General features: G+C 39.3%; 1 protein-coding gene across 5 annotated transcripts; it reads right to left on the bottom strand.

Moving 5' to 3' along the window:
* Positions 1-388: 388 nt before the first annotated feature.
* myofl (myoferlin like) lies at positions 389-24,855 on the bottom strand. 5 transcript variants are annotated; one of them, XM_085181830.1, is made up of 54 exons: positions 24,649-24,855; positions 24,159-24,214; positions 23,948-24,039; positions 20,986-21,094; positions 20,768-20,864; positions 19,337-19,500; positions 18,891-19,019; positions 18,405-18,467; positions 18,211-18,261; positions 18,085-18,115; positions 17,864-17,979; positions 17,638-17,764; positions 17,445-17,548; positions 17,289-17,357; positions 17,158-17,201; positions 16,997-17,079; positions 16,862-16,897; positions 16,588-16,703; positions 16,382-16,495; positions 15,981-16,158; positions 15,621-15,745; positions 15,426-15,535; positions 15,076-15,268; positions 14,796-14,951; positions 14,573-14,704; positions 14,284-14,447; positions 12,507-12,621; positions 11,888-11,990; positions 10,897-11,036; positions 10,643-10,807; positions 10,372-10,459; positions 10,081-10,158; positions 9,777-9,958; positions 9,482-9,640; positions 9,292-9,393; positions 9,036-9,197; positions 8,772-8,937; positions 8,598-8,668; positions 8,493-8,507; positions 8,299-8,397; positions 7,916-8,044; positions 3,675-3,830; positions 3,448-3,539; positions 3,176-3,346; positions 2,892-3,040; positions 2,603-2,745; positions 2,433-2,521; positions 2,257-2,352; positions 2,013-2,154; positions 1,809-1,908; positions 1,523-1,698; positions 1,314-1,423; positions 1,074-1,221; positions 389-932 (listed from the first exon to the last, which is right to left on the bottom strand). In XM_085181830.1, the coding sequence occupies exons 1-54, from the start codon at positions 24,734-24,736 to the stop codon at positions 894-896; spliced, it is 6,132 nt and encodes a 2,043-aa protein (XP_085037956.1). In that variant the 5' UTR covers positions 24,737-24,855; the 3' UTR covers positions 389-893. The 5 variants fall into 5 exon arrangements, with proteins under 5 accessions (XP_085037956.1, XP_085037954.1, XP_085037957.1 ...); XM_085181828.1 differs by having other exon boundaries at positions 2,013-2,352; XM_085181831.1 differs by lacking the exon at positions 8,493-8,507.
* Between the last annotated feature and the right edge of the window lie 3 nt (positions 24,856-24,858).

The following is a 24,858-nucleotide window of genomic DNA, read 5'->3' as shown; positions in this document are numbered from 1 at the left end:
CAGTCTACAACTCCACCTGAGAGGAGAGACAGAAAAAAAGGAAAATTCCCCATTGCTTGGACCATTACACACAGAGCCAGCCTCTCTGATCAGATTATTCGGGCGGCTGGTGCCAACAGCTCTCTTGCTCAACCAACAGACCACAGCAAAGTATTCTCAGGGTGATTCCAGCTTTTTGGGGTTTTTTTTTTTTTAGCTCCAACAACCAGCCTGTAGGGGCTCATGGGAAATTATAAAATCAAAAATATAAAAAAAAACTTGAAAACCTACATATTGTATTTATGAATTTTACTGCTGCAAACAAAATATTATTTTATTAATAGAAAAAAATTATATATTTATTTAGGCATCTCACTTAAAATTTAAACACTCGGGTGTTGTCTGAAAATTATGAACCAGAATTTAATGCATAATCATGACATTTTACATTTATGCTGTAAAAAAAACACAAAAAAAACCTGTTATGCTAATTTTGACTGACGTTCAAACATGTTTACACAGAATACTTGATGTTATCATGATTTTCATACAAACTATGTATGAAGATATGGATATCTGACTATGTATCTATCGATCTATCATCTATCTATCGATTGATCGATCGATCAATCGATAGATAGATCCCTATGATTTATTGAAATGTCATTTCTGTTGCTCTTTTTTCATTTAACAGTCAGTGAAACAAATTTGATTTAATATACATGAGGTACAAAATAATACTGAGAGTGGAAAAAATACAAAATTAATAGCAGTCATTGTGACAGGGAAATGCTTAGTGTCAGATTTCTAAGGCATCAGCAGAGACAGTTATTGCTTATTTCCATGGGATGGTAACAGAAAGCAGGTCTGTAGGTTATGCTGCAGGTAGGTACAGAGCTCCTCCACAGTGCTTCTTAAGAGAAAGGCTTGACAATCTTCATGGAGATATAATTCTGCAGAGAGAAAAAATGGGCTTTTTAAATGCTGAAATAAATTCAGTATCCAAATATCCAAAGTGTTTTAGACAAAATACTTTAAGGTTCTGATGGACACAACAAACTTGACTTCATTATCAGCAAAATGAGTGAACTTACGGGTAGGGAGTAGAAAAGGATCCCAAGGAACAAGAGTACAAGCAGGAGAAGAACTCCTAAAATGAAAATCCACTTGAATCTGCGCCACACTATGAACTTCATGGTCTTGCAAGGATTTGTAAACCAGAAGAACGAAGTGTCAGGGCGGCTGTTAGAGAATAGAGACACACAATTATTTTTAAATTAAGTATATTAATGTAAAACAGTTATTAATTTTTCTTTGGAGAGACATATTTTTACTTGGGTGGTTCCAGTCTGGGATTTATGTTGGGCTCTTCTCTGCCTTTCCCGGCTGGCTTTTCCTCCATCTCCTTCTCGTCCACTATTTCCAGTGTCATCTCGACTTTTCCCTGCAAATTTTTTAAAAACGAGGCCTTAAACAGGATCCCACAAAAAACACACACATTTAAAAAATATGACAAATAAGTGTGCTGGAGACATGAACATACACCAAGTACAGGTTTTCCACCCTGCTCAATTGCACATGGCCACCAGCCTCGCACAGACTTCTGGGAGAAGAGTGAGGTGGGCTGTGATGCCATCATTCCTTGCAGCATCTTCAGGCTGCACTTTTCAGGGGTCTTTGCAGGAGGGATGAGATTCAGTAAGTCCAGCTCAATTGACCCTGCAACATAAAATATGTACACGTCTTTCTGTGACAAAGCTGCAGAGCATATGTTATAGCAGTTGGCTCTTTTTAAGGCATTTCCTTCAAAATTTGGAATACTGTTTCACCTAAGTAGTCATCCAGGGAGAATTTGTCATTATCCCATATCTGGATGATCAATTTAGGAGGAATCCTAAATTCAGTTTTGTCCAGATTCCAAAAATGCTCCTGTATAAAGATAAAAATTTATTTCATTTACTCAAATTATAACTGGTTACATTATTAGCAAGGAATAAATTGGGGTTTTGTTGCTCATCAATGGCTTTACACACCTTTCTAGAGACAACACACAGCTGCTCTGCAGGTAGGTAGTCAAAGCCAAAGATGAACCTCCAGTTGAAATTTCCATCTCCATCCAGAGATCTGTAGTGGACATCAGTCTTCTGCTTGTTGTCCTCCATTCCTGGCATCCATCTAAAGAACAAACAAAAGCAATATGTCGCCTTCTTGTTGAACACAGTACAAGTGCAGAGTACAAATAAAGGATTAAAGTGAGAGACGGGACATTTAATATACCCTTTAACGTAGATGTCGCTCATGTTTTCTCCAGTGATGCTTCGTTCATCCAGAGTGACATCACTTGTGTTCCAAATGACAGCTCGCAAGAAGTACCTGTTTCAAGTATGCAATTATATTTCACCCCTTGGTGCATTACGTTAAGATATATGATTATTTTGTAAAGAGTTTCTTACTTCTTAGCTTTGCGTGGAGTGATTTCACACGGAGGCCCGGGCAAACCGAGCCTCTTGGGGAAAATGTCTACCCACATCTGAATTCGTCCCTAGATTTTTGAGAAAAGGGTTAAACAAAGCACAGCACATAACTAAGTTGCTCAAATCAAAATGCATGAATAAGTGTTAACCTGTGATAGATTTGGTTGGTGGGAGCTGTATAGGGTCCTGGTCTCCACATGCTCTTGTACCAATCCCTGGTCTCTGAGGACATGCAGCGGCAGCCTTTCTCTGGCCGGGCCCAAGTGCTGGTGTTGTTGTACAGCGTTGCCCTCTGCAAAGAATGCAGTCAGTGTTAATATCACTGAGAAAGCCTCCAAAGTAGCAAGGCAAAAAACAAACAGAACACAATTAAAACAACAATAGAGACAGCACACTCAATGTGTGCTATGATAACAGGACTTTCAAGAATGGCTATACCAAATTCCTGCAGGTGGTATTCTCTTCCTGCAAAAGACAATGAGCTTCCATCACCCTCTATGCGTGGATTAGGGACGCCCCGCACTTTAGCCAGATTTTGGAGTATCTGAGAAGGCTTCAGCTGATCTCTCCACTGATTGATCCCGGATCTGCAAGACATTCGAACCGATGTTGATGTGTAACATCTCTTTTGATCAAAATGACTGGATACAAACAAAGCAGAGCTACAAAATTGTAGACTTAAGAATATAAACAACTGAAGTGCACTTAAAGTACATACTTACACACAGTAAGTCTGTGGCAGGCCACAGCTAGGCCTGAAACGAGAGAGAAGCCTGTTTTCCAAATCGATGACTGTCTCACCCACTTTTTCATCTCTGCTCAGGAGGTCATAGTCATACACAGAAATCTTCAGATCCTTGTCTTGAGGCAGGAAGCAGGATAGCTCAAACATCCTGGAGAAAAGTATTTGAAATGCTTGAGTTTTCACTGTAAAATAATTAAATATCAAAAATATTTTTAAAAAAAAAAACAAAACATCTCAACAGCATCTCACCTTCCAAACACAGGATTGAGGGTGTTAGGTTTGTAGTTATCTCTATCATCCACTGTTTTCCTCCCCAGCATAATCTTAATGTACGGGTCACACTGAATGGAGAATGGATTAATAAATAATGTTGAAAGTATTCATCTTTTTCACAATTGTGATAAGCTGTGAGGTAAAATGTGCACAGGATTAAAGCAACATGGCTTATCAGCTGCAGCTTCATGTATGAGACGCACCATGCCGTTTGTATCCTTAGGTTGCAGGTCAGTACAGGACACCACATATATTCTGATCAGGCACTCCTGTGGTCCACTCTCAGGAAGCTCTCTGAACTGGCGAGGTGGCGCTGGCACGCCTGGGTCATCAGGCAGTGGGTAAATCTTGAATGAGCCCTGTACACCACCAAAGAGAAAAGCATTGTTAGTTAAATTAAAATTGCAGGTTTCTCCAATGGCATCACAAAGATATCAGTGTTGTTGAAGAAATGATTTAGGGAAGCTCAATTCACCCATTTTTAGCAGGACAAAAGCTTTTTTTTTTTTAAAAATTCTGTTTCATTTTTACTTTTCTACAGCTTTAAGGGATAAACCCTTCTAATTCTATCTTAGCTACCTAGGCACCACTGAAGAAGAATCCGGCTGGGACTTATGGACTTACTTATTTCCTCACTAGTATAATTATAGCCTCTTTAGGCCTCTTTGGCCAGGGATCACTTATTGTTTCAGGCAAACCTGTTAATCTTAGTGGAGCCACCATCGGTTACACCTTAAATTATTGTTTTAGTTTAACTGCAATTCCTAAATTGTCCACTAGATGTTACAAAAGGAGTATTGAAAATGGCTGTGTACTAGGGCTGGGTATCGTCACTGATTTCTAGAATCAGTTTGATTCCGATTCACAAGGTCCCGTATCGATTCAATCCACGATTCGATTTGATTTGAATCGGGGAAATTTTTGCCTCAGACAGTCAGAAATATTATAATTCTGACCACTTATCAGTACATATCTATATTTTTATAACTATAAAAAGAAAGCTGACACTTCTGAGTCTTTTTAAAGGTGTAAGCATCACAGCAGATGCCTTTGTGTCAAAGTAACTCAGGATAAAACACAGAAAAACATGAAGATTTTCCTGGCCTGGGATTTTATAGCAGATGACCTTAAAAATATTGTGCAGTCAAAAACAAAGTGAAGCAGAGCAAAGTTACAGAGGTTTGTTCAGAGACACAGCTAAGCATTTTGCAATTTTGAATAATTTTAAAAAGTTTCAATTTGTTCAGTATTGAACAGCAGAAATGAGGCTTTCTTGTCGGAAGTTAGTAAAAACAAAAACAAAAGAAACAAAAAGAAACAGCGGCTGACACCGTAGACTAGTGATGGGTCGTTCGCGAACGAAATGGCTCTTAGAGCCGAATCTTTGAAGTGAACAACGCGAGCCGGCTCCTTATTGGGACCCATGAGGTTTTTTTTTCTTTCTCTCACCCTCTCTCTCGCCCTTTTTTCGCTAAACTCCGCACACGCGGCCTGTACTTTACGCTGAGCAGAGGGGGGAGGGGCGTTAGTTACACTCGCAGTAGCACAGGAACAGAGCCATAGTGATGGGATTTCCGACTCTTTTTAGAGATCCGGCTCGTTCGGCTCGGCTCTTTCGGCTCCGAACCGGCTCTTCAGGTTGTTTTGTTGCTTTAATTATTTAATCATTAACAATAATATAAAATTATGCAGAAAAGGAATTACTAATGTTAAAAAAAGTGGTTTTATTTATATATGTTTATATATGGCCCCTAGAGACAAAGCACGTACAAACTCTAAAGCATATACAAACTCCAAAAAGCACGTACAAACTCCAAAACACATTTCTAGCGTTTACTGAACTTCCAAAACAGAGCTACCCAGATCACTTAAATTACACAATTGAAAGCATGTGTGTATTGTTTGTGTATTTATAGACAAGCACTCATATTTATTCAAATAATTAAAAAAAAAAAAGTTAATTTACCTGTTACTACCACACACCAAATCCGGTTGTTGATACTTCCTGGCTTGTGTAGCCACTAGGAAACAAAACCTCAACACTGCGCCCTAGCATCCTGGAGCACTTCTGTTGTCTTTTGTACGTGATTCTGAGTTTGTACGTGCTTCTGAGTTTTTACGTGTTTTGGAGTTTGTACGTGCTTCTGAGTTTTTACGTGTTTTGGAGTTTGTACGTGTTTTGGAGTTTGTACGTGCTTTGTCTCTAAGGGCCACCATAAATATACTTTATTTATTCACTCCACATAAAATGTAATAAATAAATCATATAATACAAAAACAACTATTTACATTTTAAATTTTTAACTATTTAAATTTTCAGCTTTTTCCTTTTAAACAAATTTAACGTGAAACAACACAAAACACTGCAAACCACAACACAATTAAATATAAATTAAAATATTAAAACAAAAAGAAGATGCACATTCTCTGTCATATGGGCCTGCATGATTTCTGAATCCTTTATCATCTGCAACTGAAAATAGCAGATGATTACTATACCTTTCTAATGTGACGTTGTTGTCCCTCGCTCTCTTTCTCTCTGGCTCTGTTCCTGTGCTACTGCCAGTATAACTAACGCCCCTCCCCCCTCTGCCCAGCGCAAAGTACAGGCCGCGCGTGCGGTGTTTAGCGGAAAAAAGGGCGAGAGAGAGGGTGAGAGAAAGAAAAAAAAACAAAAACCTCACGGCTCCCAATAAGGAGCCGGCTCGCGTCGTTCACTTCAAAGATTCGGCTCTAAGAGCCATTTCGTTCGCGAACGACCCATCACTACAGAGCCAGAGAGAAAGAGAGCCAGGGACAACAACGTCACATTAGAAAGGTATAGTAATCATCCACTATTTTCAGTTGCAGATGATAAAGGATTCAGAAATCATGCAGGCCCATATGACAGAGAATGTGCATCTTCTTTTTGTTTTAATATTTTAATTTATATTTAATTGTGTTGTGGTTTGCAGTGTTTTGTGTTGTTTCATGTTAAATTTGTTAGGAAAAAGCTGAAAATTAAAAAATTTCAAATGTAAATAGTTGTTTTTTGTATTATATGATTTATTTATTACATTTTATGTGGAGTGAATAAATAAAGTATATTTATGGTGGCCCTTAGAGACAAAGCATGTACAAACTCCAAAACACGTACAAACTCCTAAGCATGTACAAACTCCAAAATGCGTAAAAACTCCAAAACACGTAAAAACTCAGAAGCACGTACAAACTCCAAAACACGTAAAAACTCAGAAGCACGTACAAACTCCAAAACACGTAAAAACTCAGAAGCACGTACAAAAGACAACAGAAGTGCTCCAGGATGCTAGGGCGCAGTGTTGAGCTTTTGTTTCCTAGTGGCTACACAAGCCAGGAAGTATCAACAACCGGATTTGGTGTGTGGTAGTAACAGGTAAATTAACTTTTTTTTTTTTTTTTAATTATTTGAATAAATATGAGTGCTTGTCTATAAATACACAAACAATACACACATGCTTTCAATTGTGTAATTTAAGTGATCTGGGTAGCTCTGTTTTGGAAGTTCAGTAAACGCTAGAAATGTGTTTTGGAGTTTGTACGTGCTTTTTGGAGTTTGTATATGCTTTAGAGTTTGTACGTGCTTTGTCTCTAGGGGCCATATATAAACATATATAAATAAAACCACTTTTTTTAACATTAGTAATTCCTTTTCTACATAATTTTATATTATTGTTAATGATTAAATAATTAAAGCAACAAAACAACCTGAAGAGCCGGTTCAGAGCCGAAAGAGCCGGCTCTTTTTAGTGAGCCGAGCCGAAAGAGCCGGATCTCTAAAAAGAGCCGGAAATCCCATCACTACCGCAGACTGGTGGGTAAAAAGTAGAGGTGGGTTTTGATTATCAATTTAGAGAGAGAGAGAGAGCTTTACATGAAGTGTGATTTTATTGTGGTGGAAGCAAAACAGCAAAAGTCAGAGGAAATTCCTGATGATGTTTATGTGAAGCGAAATGTGAAGCGTAGTTTGGATCGTCTTTGGCTGCTGGTTCAGTCAATATTGTTTGGAGAGAGATAAAACCTGCAGCTTCAGAATCTAGCACAAAGAGGACGTAAACACAATGCGCCCACCGACGCTACAAAATCAGTGAGCTGTCGGCTGTCAGCCCCGACGGTGCGTCCGCGAACGTGCAGTCGGGTGAGAAAGGCGACATTTCACTGATTGGGATGCGTTGGGTCCGCGTTTTGTGTTTACATCTTTGTGCAGAATCCGTGTACCTGCTCTCATTTACTGTTTTAGCTGTTTGGTGGTTGTAGAAATTCTGGTATTTCGGGCAAAATAAATTTCTATTTAAAAATCGATTCAGGATTTTAATGAATCGATATCATGTTATTCAAGCCAGAATCGATTTTAATCGATAAATTGATAATCAAAACCCACCCCTACTGTGTACTTAGAATTTTACAAAATTTCACACTTCTTTACCTTGAACTCTCCCACCACTGAGGGATCATCTTCTTCATCTTCACTCTTTCCTCTCTGAAGTTTGAAAGTGCTGCAGAAATCAGTCAGCCTGTGGAACTCTTTAACCTCTTCTAATTCACAATTGTAAACCTACAAAAACACAAAAAGCATTACAATTCACTGTTTGTTACAGCGAGTGAATTAAAAACGGGTCTATCATTTAGCTGTGGGGCTTCACAGAACACTCATGCTGGTTTTATTTAACAGAAAATGACTGCAAAATCTTAAGTGCTCTCAGATCACAAGCCTGTCTGTCACAGTAATTTAGATGCAGGTTGTAAACCCATCACAAATTAGATCAGATTAGATCTTTTCTTTTTTCCACCGAGTGTAAAACACATCACCTGCAATTTGTCATATCCCTTTTTCAGGTAAGGTCCACACTTTTCCTGCTCCCCAGTGGAGGCATAAAACTTACTCCACCAGTCTACTGCCTCCTCCTCCTACACAACGCAAAAACAAATATCAATACATTTAGCATTTTTAAAATAGATGATGATATCCATTGGTCGACAACGTGTGACAAGAGAATTCTGACCTTTTCTTCTTGAAGCTATAAAGATGGGAGCAAAGAATACTTTTCATTAAAAAATATTATTTTTTAGATTTTTTTGTTGTTTTGTTTATGTGACATTTTATTTACCTCTGTTTTTACAATGGGTCTCCCCTCCATGTCTATGACAACATCTCCTTGGGCAGCAGCTATCATTGCCACTGCAAAGGTAATGCAATATATATATATATATATATATATATATAACAGACACTTATCTTGTGAAGCTAAATATGCATGTGAGACTTCTGTGTCTGTGGATACCTCTAGCAGACATGCAGATTTCATTGTTAAGACGATACGGGTCACAGCGGAACTCCTCCAGACAGTCAATTGTGCACTGTCCCACGACAGGCTTCCTACCAAAAGGTCTGTGGTCGATCACCTTGAGCACGATGGGAGGGGCGTACATCTCATCTTTGGGAAGAAGCTAAGTGAACAGTGAGAAGACAGGCCAAATAAAGAAATATCTAAAGTTTATATATTTGAAGGTGTGTTATTCCTTCAAGGAAGACTTGGGGTTATTACCACTTTGAGTAGCAGCACTGATCCAGGAAAGTTGGGGTTCTTTTTGAAGTTCTTAATCACAGCAGTTTGAACGGTCTCACCACCACATTCAACTATCAAACTTGGGGACGATACTGTGGCCAACTGATATGTCTTCATGTTCCTCAACCCCCAAGTCAAGACCTACAAGCAAAAACAAATATTCATATTACAAAAACTAGCAGGGGCAGATAAGGAGAGCAGCACACAAGAGGGCTTGAACAATTTAAAGATATACCTCAATCGCAGTGAGCTGCACAACTGGCCTGATTCCCTGAGGAACCATGTAGAGATTCTCCCCCCGCCGAGGAGGCACCAATGGAAAATCTCCATCATTAACCTGGAAGACAAGAACAGAGGGACCTCATTTATAAAGCTTCCTAATGTTAAATTACAATTGAATCACTTAATTTTGGTGCTTTCTGTACCTTGTCCTTCAATATGAGCTCAGCAGCTAGCAATGCCTCTCCAGCACTGCGACCTTTTTTGGTGACTGGGAACCACAGCAGTTTAGGACTGACAGCCCCACTGGGGTTCAGTTTAACCACAGGGGGGCATGTGCAGCGGCCCATGGCCTCATCTTTACCCTAATGAATATAGTACAGACTTAATAAACCCGTATTATGTCGATTAGGGCCCAAAATGTGCTTTTCTAGGACACAGTTGTGCGTGTACGATTATGTAGTTTGATCAGAAGTTGAGCAGATTAAACACTGAACCTACCACTTGATCTTTGTCATACAACTCCAAGACTACATTGGGAGGGTTGCAGGCGATGGTCTGTGGGTCTCCGTAGATTTCAATGTCATCAAAAATGAGAGTCTGATCCCATGTGGGATTCAGCGTGGTCTTTATGACTTCTGTGGTCTTGCTCACATGCAGAAATGACACATGAGCATAGGGATCTAGAGAATCCAGAATACTCTTATTACCATACTTTCCAAAATTGTACCTCAGGAGTTGATTTTATTTATTGCTCCTTAATGGATTTACACTTTGTGTGCCTATCACAAGGCTTTGCTCTTACCCGAGAAGCTGTCTTTGTCCATGGCACAGAGATTTCTTGCCTGATAGACATAGACTCTCAGGTGGTAGATGTAAGATCCTGGGGGGGGGGATTATTTTCGTTAAAACTGGATAACTCCTGAAATGGTAAAACCCTTATGGAACATCTGATAAGGCAGTTTATATGTATTTGGATTTGGGATATCAGTGTAGTGTCACACTAAGAGCGGTCAGTCGGGATGTAGTTCAAAGAAAACCTCTGCCTTTAATCAGCAACAAACAGGAATTTATTTTATCTGATTCAGCTACTTACGGTTAAAGTGGCAGGAAACAGTGGGTGTGTTGGCACCAAACACTTTGGCTGCATCCGTTTTACTGGCCTTCTCATCAACATCGACCCCCTGTTAACAAAACAAAGGAGCTTAACAGGAGACTTTTCTAAATATTGGAGCAAACTTTAAGAAAAATTTAAAGCAACACAGCACAGCAACCCAAATAAAATTGATTTTACATCTGACAGAAATGGGTACAGAATAGAGATTTATATTAAGCAGTTTTACTCAGGGTGCTTAAACTAGACCTACTAAAGCTCCTTCCAGTCTGAAGATGGCAGAGGCCCCAATGCAGTCTGATGGGACCATCTTTCTCCTCCAACGTCGGCGGCGGAACGTGTCAGAGGAGCGCTCTTTCCTGTGGAACTTCCAGCCAATCAGGGAAGAGTATTCCCAACCTTCCCCTGATCCTCGTCTCTAAAGAAGGAACAAAAGACAAAAAATCCCGCAATGAGATTATACCTGTGTGCTGAATCTAGTCTTTTCCTAATCTATGTCTTCCTCACCTCAGCAATAGCAGTTTTCTCAGATACCTTCCTTCTTTTTCTCGTGAGTCTCTTCCTGCGGTGGACATGGTACATCTTCTCTGCTGGAGCCCAGGACTTTGGTTTATCATCAGGGGGAATGGTAACCCCATATTCCCAACCTAGTGTCAAAAAATAGATATATAGTTAGACTCTTCATTATTTGTAAGATGACAGCAGTAGGAAGAGAAGATGTACATTGTTAGGCCCATAACTTGTTGAACAAAGACAAATTATGACATTTTGCCTATATATACCACAGAAGAGTTTAGAAAAACAGTCAATATGTAATTAAAGTGCAGGCTTTAAGTCAAGAGATTAAATAAAGTAGTATTAACCTTTTAGGAATTATAGACATTTTCAAACAGTCCCCCGTATTTACAGGCTGAAAGTGATTGCACAAACTAACATCATTTTAAATATAAGAATTGCTTCTGATTGATTGTCTGAAATCTAGAATCCATAAACATCACCAAATGATGTTTCCTCTTTGAGATGCTTTGTCAGGCCTTTACTGCAGCTACCAGCAGCTGCTGCTTGTTTGTGGGTCTCTCTCTGCCTTCAGTTTTGTTTTTAATACCTGAAAGGAGTGCTCTGCTGGGATGAGATCAGGTGATTGACTTGGTCATTGAAGAATATCCCATTTCTTTGCCTTGAGAAACTCTTGGCACAACATCGATAAACGCCAGGGACCCAGTTCCACCAGGTGGCCATACATACCCATGTCATAACACGGCTCCACCATGGTTAAAAGAAAAGTTGAAACGCTTAGGACTTAGAGATTATTGCTTTTCTTTACCATGGAAAGAATTCCAACACTTCAGTTGTCTTCAGTGGTCTGTGCTGGCTGGTGCGTTTCTGTCCACTCCTATTGTTTTTGATGTCTCTTCTATAGGTTTATTTTATTTATATACTTATTTATTTATTTTCTGTTTACTGATGGCTTGTGTTTCAGTTTTAATATTCATGTTACCTCTCTCATCGACAGCTCTGTTGCTGTCGAAGCTCCAGCCATCCTCCCAGGTCCATCCAGGTGGACACTCAAAGTCCCCTGGGCTCTGAACCTTTTCACCATTCTACACAAAATAAAAAGTTTTTATTAAATGGTACAGAAACTTAAAAATCCCAACTGATTTTATTAATGCTTCATATTATATACCAATCGGTCTCTAATTCTGTAAAGTTTTTAACAGCTATGTGTTGCATTTGGAAGGAATAAAAGAGTTTAACATGTTTGGATACTCATGGGAACTACTCAAAAACTCAAGACTTGGGTGATAGACGTCTGCAGCAGCTTTGAGGTTTTTGGGCTCTTATGCAGCCCAAACACTCAATGTGGTGTCATTATCATTACTAGCAGGCCTGCTAAAAACTACAAATGATGCCAGAAAGACAGCAAAAATCACGCCAATACAACCACAAAGAAATCAACCTGTCACAAGTACACAGTAGTAAAGTAGAAACTGATAACATTGGAAACAAGTATGCATAAACAGGCTTTGTCGTGCTATCTTCACCCACATATTTCAGATAGGGCTTTAAAAGCTAAACATGTGTTTTATATGTCTGTGGGTAAGACCAGTATAGCATACCACGTCTGTGTAGGGCTCTGCAGCAGGTTTCCACTCACCACCAGGAAACCGTGTTTCATTCTCAAAAACCTCATCTGTGAACTCTGTGTGGCCTGCATCGGCTTCTGTCAACAGACTTTAGAAAACACCACCATAGCACTAAGGTTAATAAGAGGCTGTCTGACTCAGGCAAAAGTTATGTAGGTCCACGATAAACAGATCAGAAGAGATCAGGAAAGCAGGCTTCAGATAGCTAAGGCTATTACTCAAACTTCAGTATGAGGCTGTAAGCACTTTAGAGTCAGAAGGCACAAAGGAAAGGAAGGAGAAGAAACCAAAATGTTGGCTGATGCCAAATTCCTGTTCATTTCCTGTAATTGCGATGATAATTTGGTTCCTCCTTGGTACCCTCAGTCATTTGAGTGCACACATGGGATTGTACCTGACAATTTGACCCACCAACAACAACAATCAAAAGCAGGAATAAACAGCTTCTCAGAGGAAACTGTGCAAAAATAACATTAGCCATGCAAAAAACCTGGTAATCGGATTCTGAGGAAAAGCAGGAGAGAAGACCAGATGGAAAATGAAGAAATATAAAAGAAAAAAAAGTTAGTAAAGAAACAGAGAGAAAGAGAGTTTGTATATGTAAGTGAAAATGCGGTATTTAACCTATTAAAAAAAACACTGGGCAGAGATTGTTTCTAATAATTTGTCTCATATCACTATTTTCTGCTGTGCAAAGACTGAGAGCAATTCTTGGAAATTCTTTCTCTGTTAATTAAGTAAGTAAGTAAAATGTTATTTATACAGCACCTCTTAAGACAGATATCACAAAGAGCTTCACAACAAAAAGTGCAAGAACATTAAAGTTTAATAGATGACGTTTTTTTTCTTCTTTTTAAAGAGACCACTGAGTCCACAGAGCTCAGGTACAGTGGGAGAGAGATCCAGAGTCTGGGGCCACTCCTACAAAAGCTCTGTAGCTTGTATGACAGACAGTCATCAGGCCCTGATCACATGACCTCAGGAACCTGCTGGGGACATTTGAATGCAGAGGTCTAAAAGCGGACCGAAACTACTAGCGGTATGACATGTGAGTACTTAGAAGATTTTGTTAGAAAGTGGTTCTGGGTTTTGGTTAAGACAGCTGAACAGCAAGTTAAAAGTTGGATTTCAAACTTAGAAAGCCCATATTTGTAGACAGAAAAACATAAATCTGAAGTTCACATCTGGACGTGACTGCAAGTGTTGATTTATAACTGGAAGTGGAGCGTGGCATTTTGAGCACCATGTGACCCACTTTTAGCCACAACTGCCAAAATGAGTCCAGTCCAGGCCCAAACTTATCTGCTTTCTGATTGAAACAGGAAATCAAGATCAAACAAACAAGTGATGTTTTCACTTTGATTACATGCAGTTTTAGCTCCGTAGTGTACTGGCTCAACCATTCAACTATCAAGTGAAAGCTCCCTAGTTTTGATCCTAGGAGGAGAAACGAATCCCTTTTGAGGTTGCTTCAGAAACGGCAACTAGTGTAAAAATGAGGGAGTAGCTGAAAATTCCTTTTTTTGACTTATATGCATTTTATTTTTGTTATAGACAGGATGATAGTGTGTGGTTCTTAGCCTCGATGAACACACACAAGAACACACAGCTTGCTGAGTCTTAACCTTTCCATAAAAGATACTGAAGTATAAACAGGATAGTAGGATAGTATGTCCAAGTGCACTGCAACAGGATATACGCAGTTGATTGAAAGGGCTGCGAGTGTGTGTGTACTTGTATGATTACTCACCATCGCTCAGGATCAACAAACCAGTCTCCCTCCCATTCCCATCCACGTGGCGGCAGAAAGCGTTCCTGCTTGAGCTTCACCTTTCCAGTTACATCGGAGAACTTATGACGTCCAACCAAGCCAGTGGTACCCCATTTGCCAAACACCTGAGCCTGGTTCTCATACTACAGAGGGGAAAAAAAGCAACAGTGTATTCAAGCGATAGTTTATACAATCCCCTCTAAAGTAAGCAGTCACAAATGTTTGTATTTATTTCTTCAGAAACAAATGTTTTGCATAGATACTGTACCATTTCAGCGTACACACTGAAGTTTCCCTCTGAGAAAGTATTGAACTTTTTCTCTTGGGCAGAGAGACCGAGCCACATGTTGATCCTCAGCTGAACTGGGATCTTCAGACCTTTTTCTTTGTCCATGGGATACTGAATACAAGAATTAAATGGCATACAAAATATACTGTAAAATCTGAATTATTGCAAGTTGTTAAAGAAACATTTATGACTTTTGCTTTACCTGCATGAAGATGGTCCGAGTCTTTCCACAATGTTTGCCACAGGCCTCGTCACTGAAGTTAGAGTACAGGATCTGGTTGGCTGGGACTCGGGCATAAGCCACACGCTTCTCTCCTCTCAACATCCATATGATCACATCTGGCATGCTGTTCTGAGGCTGAAGGAGATGTGAAACATTTCAATTACACAAAGTTTCGATCCTGTTTTAGAGCTGCACTATATTGTACTTTTGATAACAATGACGCCCTGGACATTCTTTAGCAGAGGAAACATTTTCTCACCTCCTCTGCCAGCTGCTTGAGTCTGTCCAACCAGTCTTCAATTTCACCAACAGTCGCCTTGACGTCTGTGGCTTCTTCTCTCACCCGAGTGGCCATCTGCCTGATACTTTCCACAGCGGCATCACGCAGGCTTTTTATTTGGAGATCCAGTTCTGTAATGTTTTGCTGTTCCTCCAGAACAGGAAGCTGCAAACTGTCACACGCACATCAGATTATTTAGCTTTAACAGCCACCTACAAATGTATCTGTCCTAACAGAAAAAAACACAGCCATCTAACAATAATCTACATCAAACCACTACTTCATGCAACTGAAAGGACTAGTGTAGGATCTGCTTGGTCTCGTCTTACTTGCTAAGGTCCTCAATCAGGCAGTTGATGAGTTTAAGCCAAATTTCAGCTAGGCGTGTCTCAGGAATTTTGGCTAAGATGGCTGTTTTAAAAGAAATAAGGTGAGACTCCTGAAACAAATCACAAAGCGTAAAGGGGAGAGATTAATGAGCAGCAGAAATATTATGAAATATTATGTCTGTGTGCTATTCTCACCAGCCTCTCAGCAATGAAGAGGAGAATATTAACAGAGTACAGGCGGTAGCTGATGTCCTCCCAGTACGAAGTGAGAATCACAACAGGCTTAGTGTCAGCCCAGGGTAGGTAATAGTAGTGATTACCTGCACCATACACAGTAAATGTGCTGTTTTATTATTTATTTTACACACACATTAGGAGTTTATGACTCTGTATTCCAAACACTTACAGTGAGGTTGACAGTTTAAGTAATTTAGTAATATATATTTGACTTAAATAACAATTTAAAAAACACATGCCTACCTAAATTCCCTTAATGTCATGAAAATATCAAAACTAGGTTATTGTCCATAAACAAGCTAAAAAACAACCAAGTACCATCAAAAACAGCAAAGCTGTACTGGGTGGTGGACGCCAGGGGCTTGCAGGTGGAATCCAGCTTGTTCCCATAATTACCGATGCTGACCTCAAACTGGATTGGTTCACCAGGCTCTTGGAGCATGCATGCGCTGTGGAAAACTGCGCACAGGGAGTACTTCCTCCTCCTCTGGTATTTCTGCAACCAATTAAAAAAGATGTGGGAGTGTTATAATTTAATTCCACACTGTTGGTTAGAGGTATTCTATCCCTGTTCAGGACCACATTTAGATTATGTAAATGAAAACAAACTGCTGGTTTTTGTTTCTACTTAGGGATGTTCACACCATCAGTTTAAAGGCACCTTGCAGTTTACTGGAGTAAATACAGCATGACAGGGTTACGGTGAGCGGCGTGAGTACCTGTGCGACCAAGATGTCATCACTTGAGATGTCATCCACGTTTTTATCAGTCTTTCCATCCAGCTGAGTGGACAGTTGAACAAGGACCCTCCCCCTGTATGCGACCCCTTCTCCCTGAAAGAGTTGAAAATGCAAAAACATGAATATGAAATGAAATGAATACTAATGAGAGTGAAATATCATGCAGAAGTTCTGGTTGGTGCTACCTTTCCATGGTTGAGTTCATCGTATGGGTCAGGCAGACCTGAGTACTCTCTCGGGCTGCCATACAGGTTGATGTAGCAAGGCCCAAAAGCTGGGAGAAAACCAACTTCTGATGCAGCTGTGCTCACGGTAACACACAGAAAAAACAAAAATCCACCATGATTTACAGGTAAGGTTAGATACATAAAGAGAAGGAGCGAGTTAAGCTCTTAGAAACTTAGAGTCTTTTTTTACATAAAAGAAGATAAATCAAGCCAGTAACTGTTTAGTACATACATTCGGTGACTGTGTTGGAATTTTCAACCTGTGTTTCTGTTTTGAATGAATAAAAAAAAAGCGGTATTACATTTCATATCACAACATGGACTTAAACCAGTGAGTGACAAAATATAAACAATACTGTATGATTACCTTCAATCTCTCCGCCAGAGGAAGATATCTTGCTTAGATTCAAAAATGCTGTTCCTATGGCATCATCCTTGGTTAGACGATCCCTGCAAAGAATATATATACATGTCAGATAGTGGTCATGTTATTGTTACCCATGTCTGTGAATGAATGTCAGTGCTTACCAGTCATACATAGTCAACTTGATGCATTCGCACATGGAGGGAAACTACAGAGGCAGAGGTTATTTATGATGGAGATTAAAGTCTCTTTCAATTTTGAATCAAAGCTTCTTTTTAATATGCATCTTTATTACCTTTACTTGAAGACTGATGAATTGGTTAAACTCTGGATTCGCATTTTTCTCAATTATTTTGGTAGAAGCCTAAAAAGACAAAATAATAATGTTAAATGAACTATAATTACATTGAGGGAAATTTTTAAAAACTTGTTTTAATCTAACATGAAATACCTTCTTCCCAGCAAAGCTGACTTCCAAATATGGATCCACCAAGTTTTTCCTGTCTCCATCCCCTCCAAATACCTGTTTTACTGTCTGAACAAAGGCATCATCCACTGCAACACAAAACAGAAGCTTTCTTAAATGGATTTCAATGCATCAGCCCATGAGAGCTGCAGAAATTAATCCCCAGTACACCACTTACTCTGTGGCATATCCTCGGCACGATAGACTTTAAGGTTCAGAGTGGCTGATCGCATCGTGACTCCAGCTGGCACCAAAAGATTGTTCTCTATGTCATCTTGCTCCTCATTTGACTCTCTCTTCTCAGTCTGTACGCAAGAAGCAGGAGCAGAGCAGAAGAGATGTTTATGTTATTAACACTGCATTAAGAGAAAGGTGTTTTGATTTGAGGAAGAAGGTACTCTTACCAATGGTTCATCTCCAGTAGCCACAACAATTATGCTGACTTTCAGATAGCCTCTAGGCCCCAAGCTCGAATCATCAAGATCACTGAGGAGGAGCCATTTCCTCATTATGGCGTGACCTGGATATGTGGATATGGTGTCATATTCAACATGTTCAAACATCTACCTGCAGTGTATAGAAAGGGAACTTTCCCAAGACGTGCATACAATACCAAAATACTCACTAGGTTCGTCGTAGATGTAGCCAACGTCAAGCTGGATAGGAAAGAAAAATGTCAGACTACTAATTCATCCTTGAACTGTGAAACAACGAATGCAAAGTTTAGTATTTAAAAGCATTTTTGACACACCTTGAACTCTCCAATTAGACTGTCAGATCTGAGGGAGAAGGAGTCATAGACCTGTGGAGAAAAAATATGAGATGGAGAAATGATTTGATTGTAATATCGCATAACAGATGGTACAATATACTAATTTTCTTTAAAAACAAAACAAACAAACAAACAAAAAACAGTATTAAATTAAATATAACTTATCTGCATACCCGAATGTTGATGCTCTCATCAAACAGTTCTGAGGGTAGCATGTTAAGATTGTAGAAAAACGTCTGGAGAAGAGAGAGAGACAACTGTGTGTGCACAGTATATTTCTATGCCAGAAGCACCCTAATATAACTTTTTGTGGCAAATCACACAACTTACATTTGCTTTTAGCTGAGATTCTTACTGTACATTCTGGCAAAAGCTGAGATGAGGTAAATGCAAATGCAAATGAGAGGGATTAGTTATACTGCAAGAGAAAGCTGAAAGGACTCCTTCAGTATCTACAGAAGGCGACTCTAAAGCTGCTGATAAAGAGAGAAATATCACAGGAGGTTATTAAAGCTCACAGAAGTGGCAAGGAAAGTAGACAAAGGAAGGTTAAAAATAGACAAGCAAGGTCAAACGCAAAAGTATGCAATCAGTAACAAACTTCTCAAGAGTCATTTCTGGACGAGTTGAGTATCTTTGCGTGGCGATAGATTCATTACCTCATCAAAGAACGGGTTGTTCCCTCTCCTAATTCTCGTCCTGTGGGTCTGTCCACATACACTCACTTTAACCACAGGCTTGATGTTGTTGCCAGGCAGCTGCCTACCCTCGACAACTCGAACACGGATCTGTTTGAAAAGGTAACATTTTTGTATTTATTTGGGTTACTTTACTTTTTTTGCCAACTTTTAAAGTACAATCCAGCTCAATTAAATATTGGAAAACTGTGGATCAACAATATTGTCCCAGAGAAACTGAAGCAGAACCAGAAAAGTTGTTGACATGTCTGTTTCCTGTTTGTCTATTCCCTGGCACTGGCTTACGTGTTAAGCAGTACTGGTGAAACTTTCTGTCATTTATGTGATTAACAATAACATTTCCTTCTTAGAGTGATATTTGTCATTATCTAGGCGTAGATTAAAAATAATTGCAAGTCAAACAATACCTGGAAGTCCTGAGGCTTATTGGCCAGGGCTCTGTGCCTCTTACGCCTCAGACGGATAGATTGTCTGGATTTCCCAGGGTGGCCTGGTAAAGTGGGAGCTCCTGAGCCTCCACCCTGACCTCCCCCATCTGTGTCTGCTTCTCCCTCATCACCCTCATCACTCCCTTTTTGGTGCAAAATCAGAAAGAAAAACATGAAATTCATAGTCTTTCATATTCATTATTATTCTACTCATGCTAAGCTTCAGTCCTGTGGTGACTAATATGTCTCAGCGTGCAACTGGTTATTTAACCCGATGCAGTGAACAACTCCTTTTTTTCTTAAACAACCATGTTTTAAGACATATCCCATAACTGTGGAAAAGATGTTGCTCATTTTCAGATAGGTCATTTGACCTATTGGCATCAAGTAGATAAAAGAACTAAGGAGATTGCTGAAACAACTAAAACTGTGTTACACACTGTCCAACATGTCATTAAAACCTACAAGGATCATGGTGAATTATCATTTTTGTGGAAGAAATGTGGTCAGAAATAAATCTTGAATGATTGTGACCATAGATCACTTAAGTGTTTAGTGATATCAGAGTGTAAAAAATCATCAGTAGAACGCACGGTTGTTTTTAACAGTGATAGCTGGAGCTTTTCACGCATTCAATGCAACGAGAACTCAAGGGATTGGGACTAAACTTCTGTGCAGCTTTAAGAAAACCATGCATCAGTGAGGTCTAAGGAGCCTGAAAAGAAGGCGACTGGATTTTTAAAAACTTTTTAAAGATGTTTCACCTCTTATCTGAGAAGTTTCTTCAGTTCTAAAACCACATGGTGGAGAGTTCAGGTTATTTAAACCCTAGTGGGAGTTGTCCCTTAAGACGGTTGCTGACCCACTATTAATCATCTCATGAGCCAAGGTATGAAGAAAAATGTTGCGTCATTACCACCAGCGGTTTTGGGTGACGCCATTGCGTACCCTTGCCTCACCGTATCATGTGACCTACTGATGTCATCAAATGCAAGATGTCAGTGGGAGTTGAGGCGCCAGGAAAGGGATCTCAAGACTACATTGTTGGTGGGTAATCTTTGGTCTCATAAGCCACCCTCTCTGTGTGTCAGTTGACATTGATGGCCTAAAACTTTTCAAGCTCCTTTGACTACCATAACCTTGATGACTGAGAACCTACACAGACATGCATCATCAAGGCTAATCGGAGTGGGATGTTCTTCAGTTTCCTAGTGAACATGAACTTTGTTGCAATGATAAACAGTCATGTGGTATAATGAATCCAGATTTAGCATTTTCCAAAGTGAAAAGATAGATAGATAGATAGATAGATAGATAGATAGATAGATAGATAGATAGATAGATAGATAGATAGATAGATAGATAGATAGATAGATAGATAGATAGATAGATAGATTTTAGTCTTCTTACCAGCATCCAAATGAGATGTGTCTCCATCAGTTTGATCATTTAGGTTTGAAGTGGCATTGACAGGTGACTCATACCCAATGAGCAAATTAATGACTGCCTAAAAAAAGAATACATTCTTAATTACCACCCATCATGATGTAAATCTGTCCAGCTATATTGCATTTCACAAAAACAAATGAACAATAAGTAGGATCACGCTATTAATTAAAGGTATTTACCCCAAAAGACTGCTGCTTCTCATTGACAAGTGGTATGTTCTTGGATGGGAGGGATTTCGCATGACCACTGGCCAAGTCTTTCAGTGAGATTCTTGCAGAACCAATAAATCTGAAAAGCAATCACATTCATTTCCATTCACATTCACTCAAGTCATACGCCAATCAAGGAAACCTCAACCTCTTTTCAATCGATAAAACTAAGGATGCTAGGGATGCTTTGCTTCCACAATTTGTGCTGAAGAATTACCAAAGGCAGGAACTGGACTCACTGTTTGTGACTGTAATTGCTCGTTGCTGTGGATACCTAAAAGTTTTTCACTTCCCAGTTTCACTTCTTCATATAAATATAACAAATCAAGCAACAACACCGACATTGTTACTTTATTAAAAGGAAATTATGTAATATATGTAATAATGACAATAGCTTGCAACACACCGGGCATTTTTATAAATCATAGCATGGGCGCATGGGTACAGCTGTGGCTCAGAAGGTTGAGCGGTTTGTCTACCAGTGGAAAGGTTTGTAGTTCAATCCCTGTAGTTTGCATGTCAAAGCAATCTTGGGCAAGACTGAGATGCCTTCAGCTGGTCCTTTGGAGAGTGAGCATGTCTGCGCTTGTGACATCACGGTGTTGTGTTTATCTTGTCAACCCCATTAACCTGTTCTCTCATTTATCTGATCTATTCCTAATGCTGATTGGTTGTTGACAGCTTGCTGCACAAATATAAACCCAGAGAAGGTGGGATTAGGATTGAACTTTATTATCATTACACGTGTATAAATACAGGATAACAAAATACAGTACCATAAGTACAGCATGATGGTTGGCAACTGGTGTCTTTGACCTTTTCACTAGCTTTATCTTTCTATTGTTTTCTTAGCTTTGATTATTAAGTATAGTTAAAGTTGGGAGTTCTCAGCCCTAGTGTTTTTAGCTTTGGTTTATGTTAGTCTAGTTTTCCAGACCTAGTTTAGGGGAGAAGCCTGAATCCAATGCCCCGCTGTGTGGCTGATGTGGTTGGCTAATGGTCTTCTTCCTCTTTTGTTTGTTTCTAGTTGGGAATTCTGTGTCTTTTTGTTTCTGTTTGTCCTTTGGGAGTAACTATATTTCCGTTATTAGTAGCTTGTTGAATGGCAGCAGTGTTGTTGCATCTGATGTGCTGGGTTCCTTTGAGCCATAAATTTAAGGACTGTGACAGGGCGAATGTGGCTTTATAGTACAAAGAGCTGAATGCTAAGTTTGAGTAGAAACCACTATTTAGGTTCATTTACCAAATGACTGTAACTCAATTTGAACTCAAAGATTAATTCCAGAGCAAGTTTTCCTCTGATGTCACTTTACTCATTTTGTTAAAAGGGAGATTTGCATAAAGCAGTTGAACTAGTTTATGAGGAAAACCCATAAAGATGGAAACCATTAACATGTACCACAGGCATGTGCTCTATGCCCAGTTTAACACTGAACAAATGCAGAGCCAATGAGGTGGGAGAACAGTCTCATAGTGAGTAAAGAACATGAGAACGGTCGCTTTCATGAGTCGCTTTCACAATTTTCTCTGTGGTTCTCAACAGATGTGGGATTAGTTGAGTCTGCACAGAGCTTAGAAAACTTGTTCTTGGCAGAAAGTGTCATCTGTGGAAAGAATCTGGGATGGTAAATTACTGCCCCTGGTAGACTGTGCAAGGAAAACACAGTATAAGGATAATGAGTATACATAACTTCTACTGCGAAAGAAAACTTTAAATTCTAGTGTCAAATATTTGTAGCTGCTCTACTAAACAGAGGATTTTTACTTTAAAATGTCTAACCATTTTTTGGTATACACAGGTATTTTCCACTACTAATGTATGGCTTTTAAAGACAGCCGAGGAAATACTAAAATAAAATGTCCCAAAGGAAACTAGGTCTCAAAACTGCGAGTTGAGCAGCTGGATTTGCCTTCTTTTAACTGCAGTACAGATTAGACATCCCTTTTCGGTTCCCTGAATCACACTCCTTCTCTTTCCTATTATGGATTTTAGATGGGGGTAACGGTTGGTTAAAAACAAACAAAAAAAAACACGTTTCCTGATTTTTGGCATTACTGTCTGTTAACAATGACAAACGTGCCGATGACAAGCCAGCACAAGCTTCCCCTCTCATGCAGCTTTGGAAAAGCATAAAGTGCTTGTGTAGCTAAGGCAGACAGTCTTCACCCACTACCCCCACCCACCCCCACACCCCTTTTGCCTGCCTCAGAGGAATTTATACTGTGTACAATCAGTCACTGCAGTGACTCAATGGAAATTTTATTACTTGGTCTCCTTTCTTGTCTCCACTTTTTAAAAACAAAAGAACCCAGACTGTCTGTGTTATGTGCATATCTGTCAAACACATTAATGAGGATTATTAAAGTGACTAATAAGCAACAGTTTGAGTTTCAAGAAAGAAAAGTGAAAAGGAACAATTTTTTTCCCTTTTAAGGTAATATTTTTTTAAATGCTGGATCACCATTGTTCACCATAGCAAGTCTTAACATGGACGAGTCAGTCCTGGAGTTAAACATACCAGTGAAGTTTCAACATGCTGCTTTGCTCCTCGGGAAAAGATCATAATAACTGTTTTCAGCCACACGCTGGGAGTTATAATGTTGGTCATTGGTGCACAGCTACCATGAAACTCTGCTACACTGATTATAATTACATGTCAAAAGGAAAAACCACTGAGTTGGGATGAGGTTTTCCCTTTAAGTTATTACCAGAGCCATAAAATGCATGTATATCTGTAATGACTAGCTGCACTCAAATGAACTCGCTGACTCAGAGACTTTGTCATGATGGGTTAAGTACTGATTCAGTGCCACACGCCAGTCTGGTTTAAGACAACTAAGGCTGCCATTGCTTTAAAACAGACACACATTCATGACTAAATCAACATGCAAATGTGATCATTTTTCCACCCATTGCTCTCCTTGCACGTACTTGTCTTTTCCGATTGTTTCGTAGTCTTTTACAACCACGTTGATGAATGAAGATGCATCCAGAGGGCTGCCTTTCAAATCAAATTCAAACACCTGTAATTACAAATAAGGGGCATTTGGAATCAATCACCAGCAGGGAGTCATGTTGATAACATACACATCAACATACTATCACACCCAAACATTAAAGTTAACTTTCAGTTTACACTTACTTCGTTCCAAACTGGATTGAGCTCATTATCAACTGCTTTGGTTTTCTTCTTTTCACCTATAAGAAAAAATGACAAAGCAATGATTTATATTCCTTTTTTAAAATATCTTCTTCCCAAGCATTTTGAAGTTTAACAGTGAATAGGAGCGACCCATAAACCTCTCAAATCAACCCCAAACTTATTTTTCAACTAAAAATAATTGCTGCACAAACAATTTTACAATCCTGAGGGAGTTTTTATTACAATAACAAGCAAGCCTTCTCTCCTTTGGGAGCCGTGGGTTATTCTGACCTTATAAGGATGCATCTTTGTTTTGTGAGTCACAGCCAAAATATTCAGCTGCAATAAACGTTTAAGTGATCACAACCAAAAGATGTTAACCTGACAGAAAGTGAAACACTGTATGCATGCCCAGTTTCACCTAGAAAAGAAGTGGCACAGCATACAGCAGGAAGAGTTAAGGTAATAGTTATCCTGAAGAATTTCTCACCTCTAAAGATCACCGAAGCTATTGGATCTGGGTTGCCAAGTTTCTTTTTGGGTATCCCGCTGGCGGATTCAACTATGACCCGCAGCATGTTGATAGAAGTCCCAAAAAAAAAAAAAAAACACTCAAAGAAAAACTTTATATTCCGCTGAGAGAGAAGGTGCCATCATAGGAGGAACTGAGACAAAGTTTAAAGCAGAGGAGGAGAGGGGC

The sequence above is a fragment of the Neolamprologus multifasciatus genome, chromosome 13, assembly GCF_963576455.1.
Source record: "Neolamprologus multifasciatus chromosome 13, fNeoMul1.2, whole genome shotgun sequence".
Classification (NCBI taxonomy): Eukaryota; Metazoa; Chordata; class Actinopteri; order Cichliformes; family Cichlidae; genus Neolamprologus; species Neolamprologus multifasciatus.
Note: the sequence above shows the minus strand (reverse complement) of the source record. Positions and strands in the feature narration are given on the sequence as shown.